The following is a 20,063-nucleotide window of genomic DNA, read 5'->3' on the forward strand; positions in this document are numbered from 1 at the left end:
AAAAAAAAAAAAAAAAAAAAAAGCATGAGACTGATTTTTTCGTGTGTGTGCAAAAATACACACACATATCTATCTAAATATATGCATATAACATAAAAATGTGTAAAAAGTGCCAAAATATACTTCTCAGTGAAAAAAAAATGTATTGAACAATGTGTGTGGTATACTCCCATCTGTGGTAAGAGAATGAAAAATGGACATTAATATATAGAAATGAGATTGCACACATAGCGACAATTTCTTAACAGTGACTGTTTCTTTGGAAGGGGCTTGCAAAGCACAGCATAGAAGGAAAACTGATGTTTCATTGTCTATCCTGTTGTACAAATTTTAATCCCTGTTTTAGTGCTTGTATTACTTTTTCAATGGGAAGGTTATCTTAAATATTAACACAAAATTGCCTTAACAGTTGTTCCACTTAAATGGGTAGTTTCTAAGGATACTGCAAAGCTTATTTTCTGAAACTGTTTTAAGCTTTATCCTTCAATCATAAACCTCATAATTTCATTGTAAATCTTCTCCCTCCAGAAAAGGTAAAAATATACATAAATAATAAAATCTAGGCGGTTCTTTGATTATACAATAAAAATTAGCAGAATCTCAATGAATGATATTTTGTCTTCTAGGCAATTATTCTTTTCAACAATGGGAATTTTTCATTTCTCCAACATTAAATAATAGATATAATAAGGACTTATGTTAAAAACACTTTTTGCATATGAAAGCTTTGAAAGTATGAATTTAGACTTATCAGATTTCAGAACTGAATGTCACCTCAGAAATCATTCCATTTAATTTCTTAGATGAAAAGACTTCAACCTGGAGGTTAGGAGAACTGTACAAACTCAGAGTTAGACAAGAACAGGGCTAACCTGGTTTGACCATTATTCTGTACTAATTAGCTTCATTTGTTAGATAAATGCAGAACAGGTAGGAGAGGCAAAGGCAGGCTTCTGGATTTGGGTTTCTGAAGCTTCAGAGCAGCTTCCAAGCCACTAGAGCAAAATATAGCAGGTAAAGATAAAGGGAAGTGATCCTGCCTGGCCCAATACTAGACAGTTCACTTCCAGTTCTGAATAAACTAAGAAGAGTAAAGGGAAGACAATGCTGTATCTAGGAAGATAAACTAGTAAGAGTAAAGGGAAGATAATGTAAGTAAAGGGAAGAATTTCAATTCTTATTTTTGAAAGTGGTTTACATGGAGGCAATATTATCAATAAGCAACACTTATACCTACTTGAGGGCAGCTCTAGGGTCAAGAGAATTTGAATACCAATCTCTTATAGTAAAATCTACTGAAAGAAAAAGAAGTTTATTCAAACTTCGTTTCATAGTTCCATGATACTGAGCTGTATGATGATACTCAAGCACTCCCCAAAATCTTTAGACATTTTTTAAAAAGGAAAGTCTTAATAGTTTCATTTTGTTTTTCTAACAAAGTAACTCACTCTGTGCCAACTTAATGTTAAAAAAAAGTTGAATTTTTATATGTACTAAACGTGTACCCTATAGTACTGGAGTCCTTTTAATAATTATGTACATAATATTACATTTATGATCTTCTCACAATGCTTGGAAGATAGTTTCCCATTTCATGATTATGGTTTCTTATGATAGTTACCTTTCATGATATTTGCTTTATGACACACTGTTGGTCATAGCTATGACTGATCTGCTATTGCATCCCTGATCAGGAACACAACCCCAACACTGTCTTTCTTATAAGGAGGACAGAATTGATGCCTTTACCTTCAGCCCCTATTTGAAGCCAGTCTCTGGACCAATAAGAAATGGTGCAGTCTTGCAGTCACTAAAAGAAACTGCATATTAGGGGAATTACTAATGAAGTTTCTAACAAAGAACTGTCTATGTTAAGTCAGTGATTCATAAAGAATGATGTGAAAACCCTTAAAGGTCCCTGAGACACTTTGGAAGGTCTTCAAAGTCAAAACTATTTTATAATACTAGGATACTATTTGCTATTTTCACTCATATTGTGTCATGAGTATACAATGGAGTTTTCCAAAGGCTCCACTGAAACATATACACATTTGGAAAGTGAACCAGTATTTTCCAAATGACCAATGCGTGATGTAAAACATCCACTGAAAGACCATCAATGAATGTTAGTGTATCCAAATACAAAAAGCTCATTAATATGGTTTCATATTCCACATTGCAACTAACCATTAAGAAATCACTTGTTAAGCTTTAGCATAATACCAAAAAAGACTATCCATTACCTGAAAAGGCTACCAAAATACTCCTCCATTTTCTAACTACTTTAGACATCTGCAAGAGGCTCAATTTTCTTCATACTTATCAATCACAACATAACGCAACAGATTGAAGCAGAAGCAGATATGAGGACCCAGTCAGCTGTCCCCTATTAAGCCAGGCATTAAAAAAATTTTCAAAATATAAAATTATGCCACTCTTGTCCTCATTTATTTTTGGTTTAGAAAAGACAGATTTTTTTGTTAAAAGATCTTATAACATATAATGAGTTGTTTATTACTAAGTGAATTAAGATAAATTTTTTAATGTTCTCGATTTTTATTTCAAATGTGCTAAATATACATAAACAAAAGCATGGGGGAGGTGTCAATAATTTTTAAGACTATAAAAGGGTCTTGAGAGCAAAGGTTTGAAAACCACTACTTTATATAACTAAAAAATGTTTTTCTTCTATAAAAGTTAGGCTGTACATGTGTTACAGTTTTATTTAAATATTGTATGGCATATGTATATGTATGGTAGATGCACCTGACAGCAAAAAGTGAACTTAAGCACACCCTGAGAATGATCCTGTATGGCAGGCACACCTGAATGTGTGTTCAGAGTTCCAAGCAGTGGCCAACCCAAGAGATTCATTCCTTACCTGTGGGGAACATCTGAGTCCCTGGCCTGTCTTGTGGAACGCTGGCCATACAGGGAATCCAGACTCTGTTTTGGGTTAAAAGAAGTTGCCAGGTGGAGGTTGTTAGGGGGTGGAGGTTAAGTGAAAATGCTATATAAACTGCATGCTTTCTGCAAGAGGTGGCAGTTCTACCGTCCAGCCCACCATCACTGGACCACCCTGTATGCAAGTTACCCTCAGTAAACCTTATGTCTCATTTGCTGGCTCTGGATCTCTTTTTCGGCCTCTTGAACCTGGTGCCATTCCTGAGGAAGTTAATAGGTATCCCACGTGACAAAATATTAAATTGAGGCTGATACATTGACAGGACTTTATTCAATAAATTTATTGATATAAAAGCCAAAATAAAGGTATAAAGTCAACTGTAAGTAAGGAAGTAAGTATACAGACTGAGGTAACTGTCTGCCCTTTGTACAGAGCTCAGGAAGTTTAATCCCATCAAGTATTTCTCCATCCCTGGTCTATGGCCTGGAACCAGAGCAAACCACATCTTACAAGATAGGCTGTAATTTCTGAAGGAGGACAGACAACTGTCATGGTGGTTGCCCCCACAGATACCTTTGGTTGTTCACCTCTCTAACCAGTTATCCATTTCTAAACTACTCCGTTCGTAAATTACTAAGATTCTGTGCATTCTGTCACTTCCATCAACGAACAAAATAAGCCTGTACCCAACTTACAGGCTCATGTTCTGGGGAAAAGTTTTTCACAGCTCAGCTAGTTATAGATAACCTTGAAGACGCTTCATCCACCCCCACCACCCCCACTTAAGAAGGAATTGCAACTAGCAAGAAGAATGAGTTGTGGCCTGAAATCCTGGAATGAGACAAGCTATAAACAAATAAACAAAGCTGCTTGACACAATTTCCAGCTTTATCTTAAAATAAAACAAAAAGTTACAGCAAAAAAAAAAAAAAAACCACATAGACAAGTATCCTTACTAAAGAACATCATAGAACTTAACAATAACGGAGATCTTTGCTAAGATTTTACAGTAATTTCAAGGGATACCCAGGACTTTCTTGGGTTTTAGTTAATTTGCAAAATGAAACATCACAATCAAGTTTCTGGTTTTTTTCCCTTAATCAGTTAGTGGTTTGACTAGACCTGAGTTAGAAGAGAAAGGATCAACAGTGTTGGCTGAAGTAAAATTTGAAAAATAAAATGAAGCACAAAAACAAATGCTGAATTTTGCAGTAAAGTAAGAAACTCAATAGTAAATATTTCAAATTCTGGATTGACTGCTGAGATCATGAAAGATGTACAAAATGGGTTAAAAACCAGAGGCTGCATTTAGGAAGTATGAAAAAGTAGGTTAAAAAGTAGAGAACAAATACCCTCAGGTGGGCTGCGCTGGCTACACTCCCCCCATCCCCCCAAATAACAAGAGAGCTACTATAGTACAACAGCTGATGTGAAATTATTGGGTTAAGAGAAGTAGGTTCATGGCTGGGCATGGTGGCTCACGCCTGTAATCCCAGTACTTTGGGAGGCCAAGGTGGGTGGATTACCTGAGATCAGGTGTTCGAGGCCAGCCTGACCAACAGAGTGAACCCCATCTCTACTAAAAATACAAAAATTAGCCGGGCGTGGTGGTGTGTGCCTGTAATCCCAGCTAATCAGGAGTCTGGGGCAGGAGAATCGCTTGAACGTGGGAGGTGGAGGTTGCAGTGAGCCGAGATCATGTCACTGCACTCGAGCCTGGTGGACAGAGTAAGACTCTGTCTCAAAAAAAAAAAGTACGTTCATAATAACATATTAAATATTGATTCCAATATAGCAGAAATGAAGCAGTTTAGATGTACCAACCCAACTTTGAGGTATACAGTTGATAAATCCAGTATTTCTAAAACTTGGGAGTAAACTTCTAAAACCAGTCATTCCTTGGTTTGCACAAAACATTCTTAACTCCTTGTGAAAATAACTTTTATAACAAAAATAAGTTTTGAAATTCAAAAATAAAAGTTCAAAAGTAATTTTTTAATTTAGTAAGAATTGAGACAATTTAAAATTGCACCAAAAGAAATAAAATATTTAGGTATAAATCTAAAACATATACAGATTTGTATTCTGAAAATTACAAAATAATGATGAAAAAAATCAGATTCCCTAAAAAAATGGAGACACATACTATGTTCAAGATAGGAAGATTCAACACAATAAAGATACCAATTCTCCACAAATTGATCTATGTTTAATGCAATTCCTACAAAAATTCCAGGAAGATGTCTGTAGATGTAGACAAGCTTATTCTAAAATTTATGTGGAAAGGCAGAGGATCAAGAGTAGCTAAAACAGTTAAAATGTTTAAAATGAGGTATAACATGAGAGGAATCAGTCTCTCTAATGTTAAGGTTTATTATGGATGCTGTACGTAATCAAGAGTGTGTAGTAACAACAAAGGAATAGACACACAGATCAATAGAACAGAATAGAGACTACAGAAATAAACCCATAAAAATATGCCCAACTGACAAAAGTGCCAAAGCAATTCAATGAAGGAGGGATATCTTTTTAACAAATGGTGCTGGAGTAACTACACATCCATAGGCCAAACAAACAAAAAAGAACCTCAACCTAAACCTCACAGTCTATACAAAAATTAAATCAAAATGAATCATGGACTTAAGTGTAAAACATAAAACCATAACAATTTTATAAAACACCAAGTGGTATACCTTAAAAGTAATCAATTTTTATTTGTCAATTATACCTCGATAAAGCTGGGAGATGAAAAAATAGAAGAAAATCTTTGGGACAAACAGGCAAAGGACAATAGGGATAGATGACATGTTAGACTTGACACCAAAGCACAATCCATAAGAGATATATCTGCTAAACTGAACCACATCAAAAATCAAAATTAAAAATTTCTCCTCTGAAAGACATTGTGAAAAGGATGACAAGACAAGCTACGGAATGGCAGAAAACATTTGTAAACCACATATCTGACAAAAACCTCGTATCTGGATTATAATAAATAATTCTCCAAAAATAGATAAAGCAAACAATCCAATTAGGAAATGGGCAGAAAACATGAATGAAATGCACAGATCTACAGATGGCACATAAGCACATGAAAAGATGTTCAACATCATTAGCCATTAGGGAAAGGCAAAATAAAACCACAATAAGATGATGCTACATAGCTATCAAAATGGCTAAAACTTTAAAAAGTGTTAACACCAAATGCTGGCAAAGATGCTGAGAAACTGGACCACTTACACACTACCAGCGGGACAATAAAAAATGGTACCACTACTTTAGAAAAGAGAATATTCTGATGATTGTTACAAATGGAAAAAACAACAACAAAGAAAAAAGTATAAAAAAAAAGAGAGAGAATGGAATGACATTTCTTACAACATCAAACACAGATTTACCATAAAACCAGCAAGTACACTTTCAGGCATATATCCCAGAGAAATTAAAATGTATATTCAAACAAAAATCTGCACATAAATGGTCATAGCAGTTTTATTAGTCAAGAGCCCAAAACTGGAAACAAACCAAATGTCCTTCAACAGGATGTACCATAATACTCCATAGTGGTGCATACCATGGAATACTCAGGGAAAAAAGGAACTATTGATACATGTAACCATTTGAGTGAATGTATAAGCGGAATCTGCCAACGTCAAAAGGTTAGATACTGTGTGATACCATTTATATAACATTCTTGAAATGACAAAATTAGAGAAATAATGAGCAAATTAGCTGATGTCATAGGTTAGTGAGGGAAAGGCAGGAGGTGGCTGTAGCTGTAAAAGGGTAAAATACAAGAGATTCTTATGATGGAATTGGTCTATATCTTGACTATGTTGGTAGTCACACGAATCTATACATGTGATAAAACTGCACAGAACTAAATACACACACATGTAAAACTAGGGAAAGTTAAATGCAGTTGATGAATTGTATGTATCACGACCAATTTCCTGGCTGTAATATTATAGTTATTCTACATATTTTTTACAACTGCATGGCAATCTATAATGAACTCAAAATAAAAATTTACAAAACCTCCAATATGAAAAAAAATGAGGACACTATATGGTTAACTACTTCAAAGACTTAACATTATAGGTGACTGATTTTCATGCTCCCAAGTGAGCAGTCATATAATTCACCTCCATGTATAACTCAGAATCCACAGGGTCAGTTCCATTTCTTATCTCTTCTCTCTTTCTTCTCCCTCCCCACCACCTGTCAATCCCCTTCACATAAGAGAAAACTGCAGTATATAGTTGTATATGTGTGTGTATGCACTGTAATTTCATGATCTCTATATGTAGTTTTATATACACACTCAGCTATTTATCATAATTATTAATTAGCAATCTGTGCTCTTCATAATTTTAAAATCCATTATGTGGCACATTTTATGCTTCCCTTTAAAAATAATTAAAATGTCAGTTATTTGTTGTTTATGGTAACTGTTCTCAGTCCTCACTCCTACCCTACTTCATGGGTAAGTGGCTCTTAAAAATAGTTTGTTTGCTTTGCACTGTGAGCTGATCATTACTGGAATCTACATAATAGGATATCTTCTGTGCACTGAAACAGAAGACAATAATTGCAAATTTTGGAGGAAAAAAATAAGCGCTTTTTCTGGCCACTGATGTACAGCGTGTATTTAATGAGTCCCTGTCCCTGGGCATGGCACTGGTATAATGGGCATGGCATATTATATAGACTAAGTACCACAACATGCCATGTATTAAAAACATCTAATTAATATATTGCAGAAACCTAATTTATTTATAGTTCTGAGCTTCCTTTGCTCATTCTCACAGCAAGCATTATTGCCATACTTTTTCATACCTTTGCTTTCCAAACTACTTGTCAATTTTAAGCAACAGAACCTGACTCAGGGCTTCTGTCTGATACATATACGCAGAAGGTGGCAACTGAGTGCCCTGTGTAAAAGTCATGGGATAGGACTCTTTTCCTCTCTCCATTCAGGAAAGAAATACTTTTAAAAGAGCTGCTGTATTCTCAGACTAGTTAGTCCTAACAGTCTCCCACCCACGCTCTAACAGTTTTTTCATTCTGGGGAGTAGGTGCAGACCATGTCCAAAAAGATGTACTATAATTAATCTTTAACAGACAATGTGCATAGATATAAAAACAGAAGGCATTGTTCATGTGGCATTTCTTACACAGTGGCCCCAAAAGGTCAGTTTTATATACTATGGCTATTACAGTGTCATTTCCAATTTTAGATAAACAATCAGATAACCAAATAGAGTATTTTCCCAAAATGACTATGATCCATCAGTCAACATGTAGCTCATTAATGTACACAATCTTTTGCATCTTCCTCTTAAATACAAAATACTAAATTTTCCCGAATCTTTTACTTAGAAAACAGTACTAAAAATAGTTTTCATTTCCAAGCAAATATCAAACTGCAATAAGCAATTTTAAGAGAGCACATTAAATGCCCAATAAGAAACATCCCAAGAAAGTACAATTAGAAGCTGGAGAAATGGTACCTTAATTCTTCTCTCGGTGTCATCTAACTTTAACTCTGCTGAAACTAGTTTCTTTGCCAAATCATCTCGTTCAGGTAGGTGTCTAGCTTCAGAGATCTCTTTCAGTTTCTGTAAGGAAAATTTTGTCCTAAATAGTTCACTTTCTGTATCTTTTACCCTTTTCTCAGTTGCCCGTTCTTTCTCTTGAGATTTTCTTAAGCGTTCTTTGAGTGCTGTAATCTCATTGTTATGACGAAATATAAGCTGTGAGATTTCATTTTCAGCATCTTCAAACTTATTCAGGGCTTTCTCCTGTCTGTACTGAAGCCTTTTCAAAGATTTATTTTCTTTTAGCAGCTCAGCTAACTTGACCTGGAGTTCAGATACTTCATTCTGCAACTCATTGATTTTTAGCAGTCTTGCAGACAGAATCCGTTTTGTAACAAGATCAGTATCTTTCCGAAGTGGCTCTCTATTGAGGCTCTGGGAGCGAAATCCCACTCGGACTCCCTTTCTGTTTGGTAGACCCTTAGGGCTTGGTTTCCGAGGGGCTAAAAAAGAAACAGGAATAATGTAAAGTGAAAGCTATACCAAATGTAGTGTTATTTATTCATCCTAACACAAGTGGGTCCATAACATTCTTTAGTTATTTTTGTCATTAAGAAAGGATTTTACAATGTTAGTAAAAGATCAAGTTTTATTTAGAGCTCTAAATAGGTTTCTATTAAGAAAGGTGTGCAATATTTTAAGAAAGGTAAAAAATATTCTGATCCACCAAAAATGATATCCCAATAGTTTATACAGAATTATTTTACATCGCTTTAAAAGACAGCAGTGTCAAGCTTTAACCATTTTTAACTTTTTAGATAAGATGGCAAGTCAGAATTCAAACATGAGCGTAATCAGCATCATCAGCATTAGCGTTGTACATAACAAACACTGGACAAAACATTGTGATATTCAAATCATTCGTGCCAAGATATTGGGATCATTATTTTAAATGTGAAAATGTATATTTTCAATTTGCATTTCTCTAATGATCAGTGATGTTGAGCTTTTTTTTCATAAGCTTGTTGGCCATATGTATGTCTTCTTTTGAAAAGTGTCTGTTCATGTCCTTTCCTCAGTTTTTAATGGGGTACAATGAGATACCATCGCACATCAGTCAGAATTATTATTAAAAAGTAAAAAAAAATAACAGATGCTGGCAAGGTTGTGGAGAAAAAGGATCACATATACACTGTTGGTAGGAGTGTTAAAATTAGTTCAACCATTGTGAAAGACAGTGTGACTTTAGTCCTAAGACCTAAAGTCAGAAATACCACGTGACCCAGCAATTCCATTACTGGGTGTACCCAAAGGAAAAGAATCATTCTCTTATAAAGACATGCACATGTATGTTCACTGCAGCACTATTCACAATATCAAAGACATGGAATCAACCAAAATGCTCACCAATGATAGACTGGATAAAGAAAATGTGGTACATATACACCATGGAATACTATGCAGCCATAAGAAAGAATGAGATCATATTCTTTGCAGGTTCATGAATGGAGCTGGAGGCCATTATCCTTAGCAAACTAACGCAGGAACAGAAAACCAGTAACACATGATTTCACTTATAAGTGGAAGCTAAATGATGAGAACACATAGACATATAGAGGGGAACAACACACACTGGGGCCTATCAGAGGGTGCAGGGCAAGGGGAGAGAGCAGATCAGGAAAAATACCTAATGGATACTAGGCTTAATACCTGGGCGATGAAATAATTCATACAACAAATCCCCATAACACACATTTACCCATGTTATAAACCTGCACATCCTGCACGTGTCCTTGAACTTAAAACTAAAAAAAAAAGGAAAAGAAAATGTATGTTTTCTCTACATTAATTACAACTTTATCTGGGGACAGGATGACAGCATATTATACAGTGAGATTTGTGGCTCAAATTTATCACTTAACTATTTGGACAATTCAATCAAACCTTTCCAAGTCTATTTACCCAGCCCATAGAAAGAAGACAATGTCATCGACACAACTAGGTTGTTGGGAGAGTTAAATGCTCTACGTATTCTCTGTTAGTAATAAGAACATTCCATTTATCGGTGATTGAAAATGGAAAACAGAAGTACAGGTGTGTTTCTAAATGCTTTCTCAGAAGATTTCTTTTCTGTGGTGTTCAAATCAAAAACACCTAATTTGAGATGAAAACAAAAAATCACATCCTAAAAAATGTAAGTATATGAAATCTTTAAAGAATACATTTTAAATCACATTTCTCAAAAATTTGAAATAATGTTTTTATTTTTACTAAAAGTTCATTAAACTTAAGCCTCAATATTCAGAGCACCAGCCCTTTAAAAGAGGCACTTGAAAGTCTGCTAAGAATAATCATCTTTAATCTACATGGTGACTGCATTTTTTTTTTTCAAGGAGAAAACGCATTCCAGAGTACAAAAGTTTGAAGAAACACTAGAAGATCCAACCTTTCCTTCCCCATTTCATCAGCCATGGATACTTGATTCCATTTTGTAAATAAGTAAAGAATAACAAGTAATTTTCACAATTTAATATTACAAAGTTTCATTAAAAAGATAAAAGATTTTATAGAAACTGTTCTGAATGTGTATCAATTTGGGATTCCAGCTCTATAAATGACTGAATACATGAAAGGAAGCAGTAATAAAAAGAAATGAGGGAGTACTTAATTACTGCTACTTTGAAACTATGCTATCCATTATGGTAGCCACCGCCACACACAGCTTTTGAGAACCTTGACATGTGGGTAGCTCAAATTGGGATATGCTGTAATTGTGAAACATACACTGGATTTCAAACACTTGTTTCAAAAATAAAAATAATGCAAAATATTTCACAATGTTTTATACTTACTATATGCAGAAATAATACTCATATATTATTAAAATTAATTTCATTAGTTTTTCTTTTTTAACCTGGTTACTAGAAAATATAAAATTACATTTGTGGCTTGCATTTGTGACCTGCATTATACTTCCAGTGGGCAGGATTACTTTAGAATATAATTTTAAAGTTGAAATGTCCATCATTTCAGTTTTCTTTCCCAACACATGTAGTTAATGGAATTTTGGTATATATACGCTATTATGGGATATGTACTCAGCTCTTGGAATGACAGAAACTTTATACATAAAAATAATTATATATGAAGATGAATGTCAATTGTTCCAAATATGGTTTTATTATACTGCTTATAAAACGAAACTTCACAGAGCAACTTGTTTTATACGAAAAATTAAAGCCTAATAATATAAGAATCAGGATAAAAATTTTGAGTCAGATAAAAAAGGGTTTTCACAACCAACTTTCTGACATCCTAAAACTCTGAGTATAAATATTTTAGCATATTCTATAACTACAAACTGACCATTAACCGGAACCCACAAATATTTCCAGCTTTCATCTACCTTTTTATTTTCATTTTTAAAACTATCAAGACAAAATATTTTAAACTATCAAGTGTTAATAAGAGTAAGAAGAAAGATGATTGTTGTGTATATCATTCTTCATCTCTCCTTGTTAAGTCACTCCTAAAAAGTGGGTGGAAAATTGCTTTTTCTTCCTTCAGGTGTTAAAAATAATATGACTAATTTTTTTAATGTAGTAAAAATAAATTATGCATCCACCAAAAAAATCAAGATATGTTTATATTATTAAAAAAACAAAGAATAAACATAATAAACGAACATGTATAACTAAAACTTATTAAATTTTGCCATGATAAATTCTGATGCAGCATGAATTTTATGCAAAAAAACAAAGTATGCTGAAAATTAAGGAAAGGGAAGGAAGAATATGCTATCGAACATGCAAACCCGAAAACTCGTTTAAAATACTGTTTTAATCACATTTGTTTTGTCCTTAGGTTAGTCTATACTGATTGCAATTTAAACCAAGAGAAATTAACTTAGTGTTTACGGAAACGTATCAGTTTGGTCTTGTTACTTGGTCTAAGGCAGACTAATTATCACAGATTTTAATTCAAAGGACAGTGTAAAACAGAAAACACTACAAGTCAAATTGAAGACAATAATTGAAAATTTCTGGCTGATGCTGGACTGCTTTTCACAGCTTTTCTCAATTATCTTCTCAAATAAGGTAAGGCTTACAAAGTTCTAACTCCTTAATTGGCCTCCTAAGTTGTTTCCGGGGAATGAAGAAAAAAATTAAACTATTCCTTACCAATAATACCCTAGGTATTTCTTCAGAATAACAGGCATTTTCTAAGGTTCAACCCTAAGATCTGTTTTGTTAGTTCTTAATTATACAGCAAAAGTTTAATAAGACATCATGCTCTCAACTACAAAATCATAACAGGCCCCTCACTGAGACAGATTTAGAGAAAGAGACCAAAATACCACCAACAACAAAGCACTGTACTCACAAAAAAAGAAAAAGAAAAAGGTTCCCAATTGTTATAAATGGTTAGAAGTATGGAAATCCCTGAGGAGCTAGACTGGGGGTCCATGAAAGTATTTCCTTCAAAAGGAATACACATACTTTGTAGTTTTTAATGAGCAAATATTATTTTTTGAAGTAAAAATTTTATAAAGGCAAACTTAATTATGCCCTTGCTTAACTCCTTTCAATGGCTAACTATTCCCCACAAAAATAGTCAATACATTAGCACAGGATGCAAGGTGTTTCATAATGTGGTCCCTTGTTTCCCTTTTCCACCCACAATTTTATCACTCCCTGACTTGCAATCTAAACTCTCACCATTTTAAGCTACTGCTGTGCTACTTTTATTAATGGGTACTGTAATTATCTCATTTGCCTTATTTTTCTACACTGTACTTGTAAACCTTACATATTTTGTTACTAACTACAGTGGGGTTTTCTTGACCAGAGATTTATTGAGATGCAGATATTTGTAGAATATTATACAGTCAAATATGTATGAAGGCCTATTTCCATTCTAGTAATATTTTAATAACAAAAATGACTTCTAATGATTAATCTAGTTTCCATTATAACACACTTCAAAAGAAAGCAAATTACACCAAAGGCCCCAATTCCATTCCTAGGTTTAATTTGAATTTTTACAGTAAACACTGTATTACCTAGAGTAAGCAATTTTACTCAATCTATTAAAAATGTCCCTTAACCACTTTATATCAATGCTTTTTCTACTTTCAAAAAATGAAGATACAAAAAGGTACATATGATTTATAAACTTTTTTGCCTTTACAGTATCTCAGAAACCCCAAGACAAGCATTTCTTTAGGAAAAAGAAAAAACAAACTGAGAAGGCTTAGGTATGTTTCCTTCTGTATATTGTATGACTCTGAATATAACAAATTTAATAGTACCATCAAGCAACATTTATATATAAGTATATAACCTATAAAATGTAAATCAGCCCACTTCCATGTATACAACAACATATATACTAATAAAAGAGTTTCATTCATACACGTTTTCCTTAAGCACTCAAAATGAGTCTTCCAGGTCCACCAGACTCTTTTAAAGAAAACTTACCTTGGTGATGTACCTGGCCATCTGAAGTTTGTCTTTTAGGATTTTTTCTCTTAACACTTGCAGGTGAAGAACTGACCAGTGATGATCGGCCAGAAGACTGTGGCGTTTCAAAATCAGATGAATAAGAACAATGGTGTTTGCCTGACTTTCTTTCTTGATCAGTACCTGGACTTCTTGCTCTTTCCCCCATTGTTTTGAAAAATGGTTTCTATTCACATAGTTTCACAGATTATTTTCTCCAGAGGAGACTATGACAATACTGAAAAACATTTTCACAGTCTTCAGATCCTGATAATACTCATTTCTGTGCAATTTATTTTCTCCACAATGTATTTGTAGACCACAACTCACATTAGCATCCAGAAGATAAACTTTTTTGCCCTGAAATTAAGGAAGGGGAAAGGAGACTTATATACAGTCTCTACGTCGTTTCTACAATTAATTACAATGAAAGACACTAAAAGCAAAATAATATATAGCTTACAATTTTTAAAAGAGGCTACAATTTATCTATATTTTCACAGATAAGTTATTTACAGTATTTGGAGGAACTACAGACTGTCACAACCTAGACAGATAATAAGTACCTGACATACAAATACTTCTGAATAAATGTTAACTGAAGTTGACTGTTTAATTTTAAGAGTTATACTAGAGACAAATGCTGAATTTTAATGGACAATAATGATCAAATTACCAGTTTTTTCTTTTTTAGGCAAGGAGGTGGTGAGAGTGGAGGTAGTGGTGATAGTAAAGAACAAACCTGCTAATAAGAATAAACACATTTTGGGAGGCTGAGGCAGGCAGATCATGAGGTCAAGAGATCGAAACCAGCCTGACCAACATGGTGAAACCCCATCTCTACTAAAAATACAAAAATTAGCTGGGTGTGGTGGCACACATCTGTAGTCCCAGCTACTCGGGAGGCTGAGGCAGAAGAATCGCCTGAACCCAGGAGGTAGAGGTTGCAGTGAGCCAAGATGGCGCCACTGCATTTCAGCCTGGTGACAGAATGAGAGTCTGGCTCAAAAAAAAAAAAAAAAAAGGACAAAAGAAAAGAAAAAAGAATAAATAAAAATATCCAAGATTGACCATACCAAAAATGTAAAACTAAAGTATATTTTTTAAAAACTAAAAGAAAAAATACTTGATTGGAAACATTTGCAAACATGACAAAAAAATTATCATCTTCAATACATAAATATATCATCCTTTGAGAAAAATATGAGGTAAAAAATTAAATGGGCAAAATATATAAGACTCCAAAAAGGCAACACAAATTATTAAAGATTTTTCAAAATAATAACACTCAATGCTGTCAGAGTTGCTATCAGAAAAAGATCCACAGAGTTTTCTGGAAAAACACTGGCAAAATGTATTGTCACTTTAATTATGCTTTAACCTTTAATACAATAATTTCTGGATTCCAATAAAATAATGCTAAAATTAGGAGAAAAGTTATGTGCAAATATTTAATGCAGTACAGTACAATTTTTTTTTTTTTTTTTTTTTGAGACGGAGTCTCGCTCTGTCGCCCACTGCAAGCTCCGCCTCCCGGGTCCACGCCATTCTCCTGCCTCAGCCTCCTGAGTAGCTGGGACTACAGGTGCCCGCCGCCTCGCCCGGCTAGTTTTTTTTGTATTTTTTTTTTAGTAGAGACGGGGTTTCACCGTGTTAGCCAGGATGGTCTCGATCTCCTGACCTCGTGATCCACCCGTCTCGGCCTCCCAAAGTGCTGGGATTACAGGCTTGAGCCACCGCGCCCGGCCAGTACAATTTTTTTAATGGAAGCAAATTAAATGCCTAATCATTGAGGAATAATTAAGTATTGTACAAATCCATACAGCATAATATCATGAACCTACTGAAAATGTTTACAAAAAGTTTGTATTTAAGGAAAATGCTTATACTATTATCGCAAAGAAAAAATTCAAATCAGTGCATACAGTATGACCTCAACTACACATATTCATTAAAAAAAAAAACTGAAAACACTATTATTCTTACCTGAATTCAGAAACTGAAAACATTTTCCAAAGCAAGGAATACACGAACACCAAAATAGTGCCTGCCTGACAACATAGATTTTGGATAATTTTCTCTCTCCATTAACATATTCTGGTTTTCTAACACAACAAAATTGGATTACTTTTATAATCCAATTTAGAAGAAACAAAAATTCCATTGATGAAATTAGTATTAAAAGTATTGTTCTTCTAGTAATAACATATGAAAGGACATGCACAAGGCAGCACTATTTATTGTAGCACTAATGTAAGTAGAAAACTAAAACAATAAAATGACCAATAAGAACTGGTCTTACAAATTATAAACATCCACACAATGAAGTATATGTAATACTATGAAGCTATTAAAGGAATGAAGACTATCTCTGTGTATTGCTCACAGTATGATGTAATCTCTAGGATATACAGAGAAAAGAAAGATGGAAAAAAAGCACGTAGTATGCTACCATTTATCAAGGAAGAAGGGTAACATATGTAATTTTTTATATTTTTAAGTAGAAGGAGAAATCAAGTAATTAAGAAAAATAAAATGGGTTCGCTAGGGTAGTTCTGTCCAACAGAACTTTCAGCCAGGATGGAAATGTTCTATAATCTGTGCTGTTCAAGATGGTGGCCGGCCACATACGGCTATGAAGCACTTGAGATGTTGCTGGTATAACTGAAGAACTAATTTTAGTTTTATTTAATTTTAATTAATTTTAATTTAAGAAGTCCCATGCGCTGGTAGTTAGCTTACTAAACACAGCTATAGGGGAAGGAAGGAAGCGGAGTTTAGGGAAAGGGATAGAAGCTTGGCTTCTTTGTATATAATTTTTGTAAATTTAACATTGGAAATTATAATTTTTAGAAATGAGATTTTTGAAAAGCAATTCCCATAAATCAAAATAAAATTAGATAAATCAATCTATATACATGGTTGGTGGTAAAACTACATAAATTAACCAGTTCGAATGACTTTAAAACACAATAACTTGACTTTATATTCCTAGTGAGACATAATGACAAAAAAAAGTGTAAAAAAATTTTAAAGCCATTCCAAGAATCATATTTTGCTACTCAGATATTTTATTCTCACACTTATACACAGGTACTGTGAAATAAAACAAACGAGTAATTATTATTGGTGCAGTTGGGCACTAGAATTTTCAACATGGAAGAATTAAATATAAAGTAATGTGAGTTTTAAAACTTTGACATTCAAAATTTGAATTATGAGTGACAGCATGAATTTATGATGGCTTTTATTTATTTTTAAAAAACTTACTCACTTTGTTCACTGAAAAATCCCAGAAACAAGGAAAAAACTAGGAACATTCCTAGAACCCAGAAGTAGTGTCTATATGCCACTTCCCATTGAAAGAACCTAAAGTTCCTCGTGAAACGCCTGATTCCATTTCTGAGGGAGGAAACACACAAAATAAATCTAAGAATATAGCAGTCTGGTCATACTAGAAAGCAAGGAAGTTATCAGACACTACTGATGGAGTGTCAGTCAAATGGACTCAGGAGCCAACTTCAAGGAACTACTTGCCAAAGACAAGGCAAATTTGTCATCAATACGAATTATATCAGCAAACGATTTAAACATATCAAAAGTATTTAAATCCTTGAGTTCATATATTTTACAAAAACCTAATTATTCACCTTTGGAAGATTCTAGGAAACCATCTCATTTAATTTAAAAATTTATACATTTAAAAAAAAATGACACATGCATCTTGCTATAATATACTCTTAAAAAGCTATTATCTGAAAATAAAATATTAGATGAGGGGAAAGTATTTCTTTATGGAATTATTCTAGTTAACAAACAAAAAACAAAGTATTAAAATGACAGAATTGGCCGGGCGCGGTGGCTCAAGCCTGTAATCCCAGCACTTTGGGAGGCCGAGGCGGGTGGATCACGAGGTCAGGAGATCGAGACCATCCTGGCTAACCTGGTGAAACCCTGTCTCTACTAAAAATACAAAAAACTAGCCGGGCGTGGTGGCGGGCGCCTGTAGTCCCAGCTACTCGGAGGCTGAGGCGGGAGAATGGCGTGAACCCGGGAGGTGGAGCTTGCAGTGAGCCGAGATCACGCCACCGCCCTCCAGCCTGGGCGACAGAGCGGGACTCCGTCTCAAAAAAAAATAAATAAATAAATAAAATAAAATGACAGAATTAGACGAGTGACATTTCACAACTCCTAAAGAAATAATGAAGCTATATAATGATCATAAATGGCTGTATCGCTCCAGAAAAGTAACAGCCAGACACCATGTCTCTAATAGGACACAATAATACCTCTGAAGTAATCTTCCCTCCTCCCCACAAAAACTGAATCTGAATCTAATGAAGCCTCTAAATGTAAATGACATTGAAAGTACGAGATCAAGGTACAAGGAAGCAATCAGAAAAAAATCCAAACTGTAGCAAACTCTACAGGAAAAACTAGATTCTTTAATGAACGAATTGCAAGCAGAACAAGAGAGGAGAGAAGAGGGTATTTATCTAATAAGAAAGGCTTAAGAAACAACCACCAAGTGCAATCCATGGACAGTATTTCAATCCTGATTACAATAAGCTGTATTAAAAAATTATAATCAAGAAAATTTAAACACTATTTATTGTTATTAGAGACAGGGTTTTGCTCTGTTGCCTAGACTGGAGTGCAGTGGCAAAATCATGGCTTACTGCAACCTTGAACTCCTGGGCTCAGGCAATCCTCCCACCTCCTGAGTAGCCAGACCTACAGACGTGAGCCACCATGCCCAGCCCTGACCACATATTTAATATTAAGGAATTATACTGTTTTAGGTGAGACATTGATACTGTCATTATCTTTTTAAAGAACCTTTATCTTTTAGAGATGTATGTTGAAATATTTACAAATAAAATTGTCTGAGGTTTGCTTCAAAATAACCCAAAGGAAAATGGGTAAGGGTAGAGATACAAAATTGACCATGAGTTGATGATTATGTAAACTGATAGAAGACTTTTGAATTCATTATTCTAATATTTCCAATTCTGTATTTGATATTTTCTTTAGAAAAATATTTTAAACAGCAAAAAAACACTTGACTTTGATTTTACCTCTGACGTGAGTATCTAGCAATCTCAGTCTCAAAATTAGTTACTGTATCTAAAATCAACAATTCCTATGGCAAGTACTAATATTAAAAATATACATAAATCAGCCTGAATCTTTCACTCTGCAATCATGTGAAAAAATATTTATATGTGAAAAAAAAATTGTCTAGAAGAAAAGGATAATGATAACAGCAAGTAAGTGGCTCTGGTACTCATTAGCTATGTAAATCTGGAGAGTTTACCTCTCAATGTAAGTCTAATTTTTTAATATGTAAAAAGATAATATTACTAGTAACTACTTTAGAGAATTCTTGTGAGGATTAAATGGGATAATTCAATAACTATCACACAGTAAGAACTTGGTAAATATCAACAATTATATTAGCAATTCAAATACATATGAGATGCTCAGTAAATTATAACTGATGTTCTTTGTCAACAACTTTCAGTTTAAATTCCAGTAATATAATTAAAAGTTGGTTATATGGTAAAGATGAAAATTATTTCTGTTTACATTTGCATAGCAGAAGTAGCTTCCTATGACCTATCCTATCTAAATCCGAGGGGCCCACCAACTTTCTATGGACAAGGGGAAGAACACACAAACAGTGTTCTCTCCCTGCCGCCCCCAAATATATCCACATAGTTCCATAAAAATAAATAAATAAAGGAAATATCTAATGCCCCACTATCCAAGTCCTGCTCCCTGAAACAACCATTTTAATGGCTTATACCTTTATGTGTGCACTGTATCTTGAGTTAGCAATTTTAGACTATGAAAGATGAGGATTTAACTCACCCTTCATTTTATACGGTTGCAACATGCAACTACGTGTTGGTTATGCATGGTTTTTCTCTTAGAATTCCTAATTGTCTTTTTTTCCTATTAAGGGGAAAAAACATTTCTTATATCACTAATACCTACCAGCTTCTTAATCTACCAATAACCCTAAGTCCATTCCATTCTTCCTCCTAAAGACATTTTCCTTGAATTTTCTATTCTAATTTAAACCAACTACTTTCTAGACATATTGTACTGCTG

General features: G+C 34.1%; 2 protein-coding genes across 3 annotated transcripts in view; one reads left to right on the top strand and one right to left on the bottom strand.

Moving 5' to 3' along the window:
* Nucleotides 1-20,063, top strand: part of SH3BGRL2 (SH3 domain binding glutamate rich protein like 2) — a 273,913-nt gene that overhangs the window by 77,741 nt on the left and 176,109 nt on the right. The window lies entirely within an intron of this gene.
* Nucleotides 1-20,063, bottom strand: part of LCA5 (LCA5, lebercilin) — a 52,784-nt gene that overhangs the window by 19,422 nt on the left and 13,299 nt on the right. For both annotated transcript variants that reach the window (XM_025383659.1, XM_025383658.1), the window contains 2 exons: nt 13,926-14,306; nt 8,419-8,948 (listed from right to left, as the gene is read on the bottom strand). In XM_025383659.1, coding sequence (XP_025239444.1) covers nt 8,419-8,948; nt 13,926-14,115 — 720 coding nt within the window. In that variant the 5' untranslated portion in view covers nt 14,116-14,306. The remainder of the gene's footprint in view (nt 1-8,418; nt 8,949-13,925; nt 14,307-20,063) is intronic.

This window comes from Theropithecus gelada, chromosome 4, assembly GCF_003255815.1.
Source record: "Theropithecus gelada isolate Dixy chromosome 4, Tgel_1.0, whole genome shotgun sequence".
Lineage (NCBI taxonomy): Eukaryota > Metazoa > Chordata > Mammalia > Primates > Cercopithecidae > Theropithecus > Theropithecus gelada.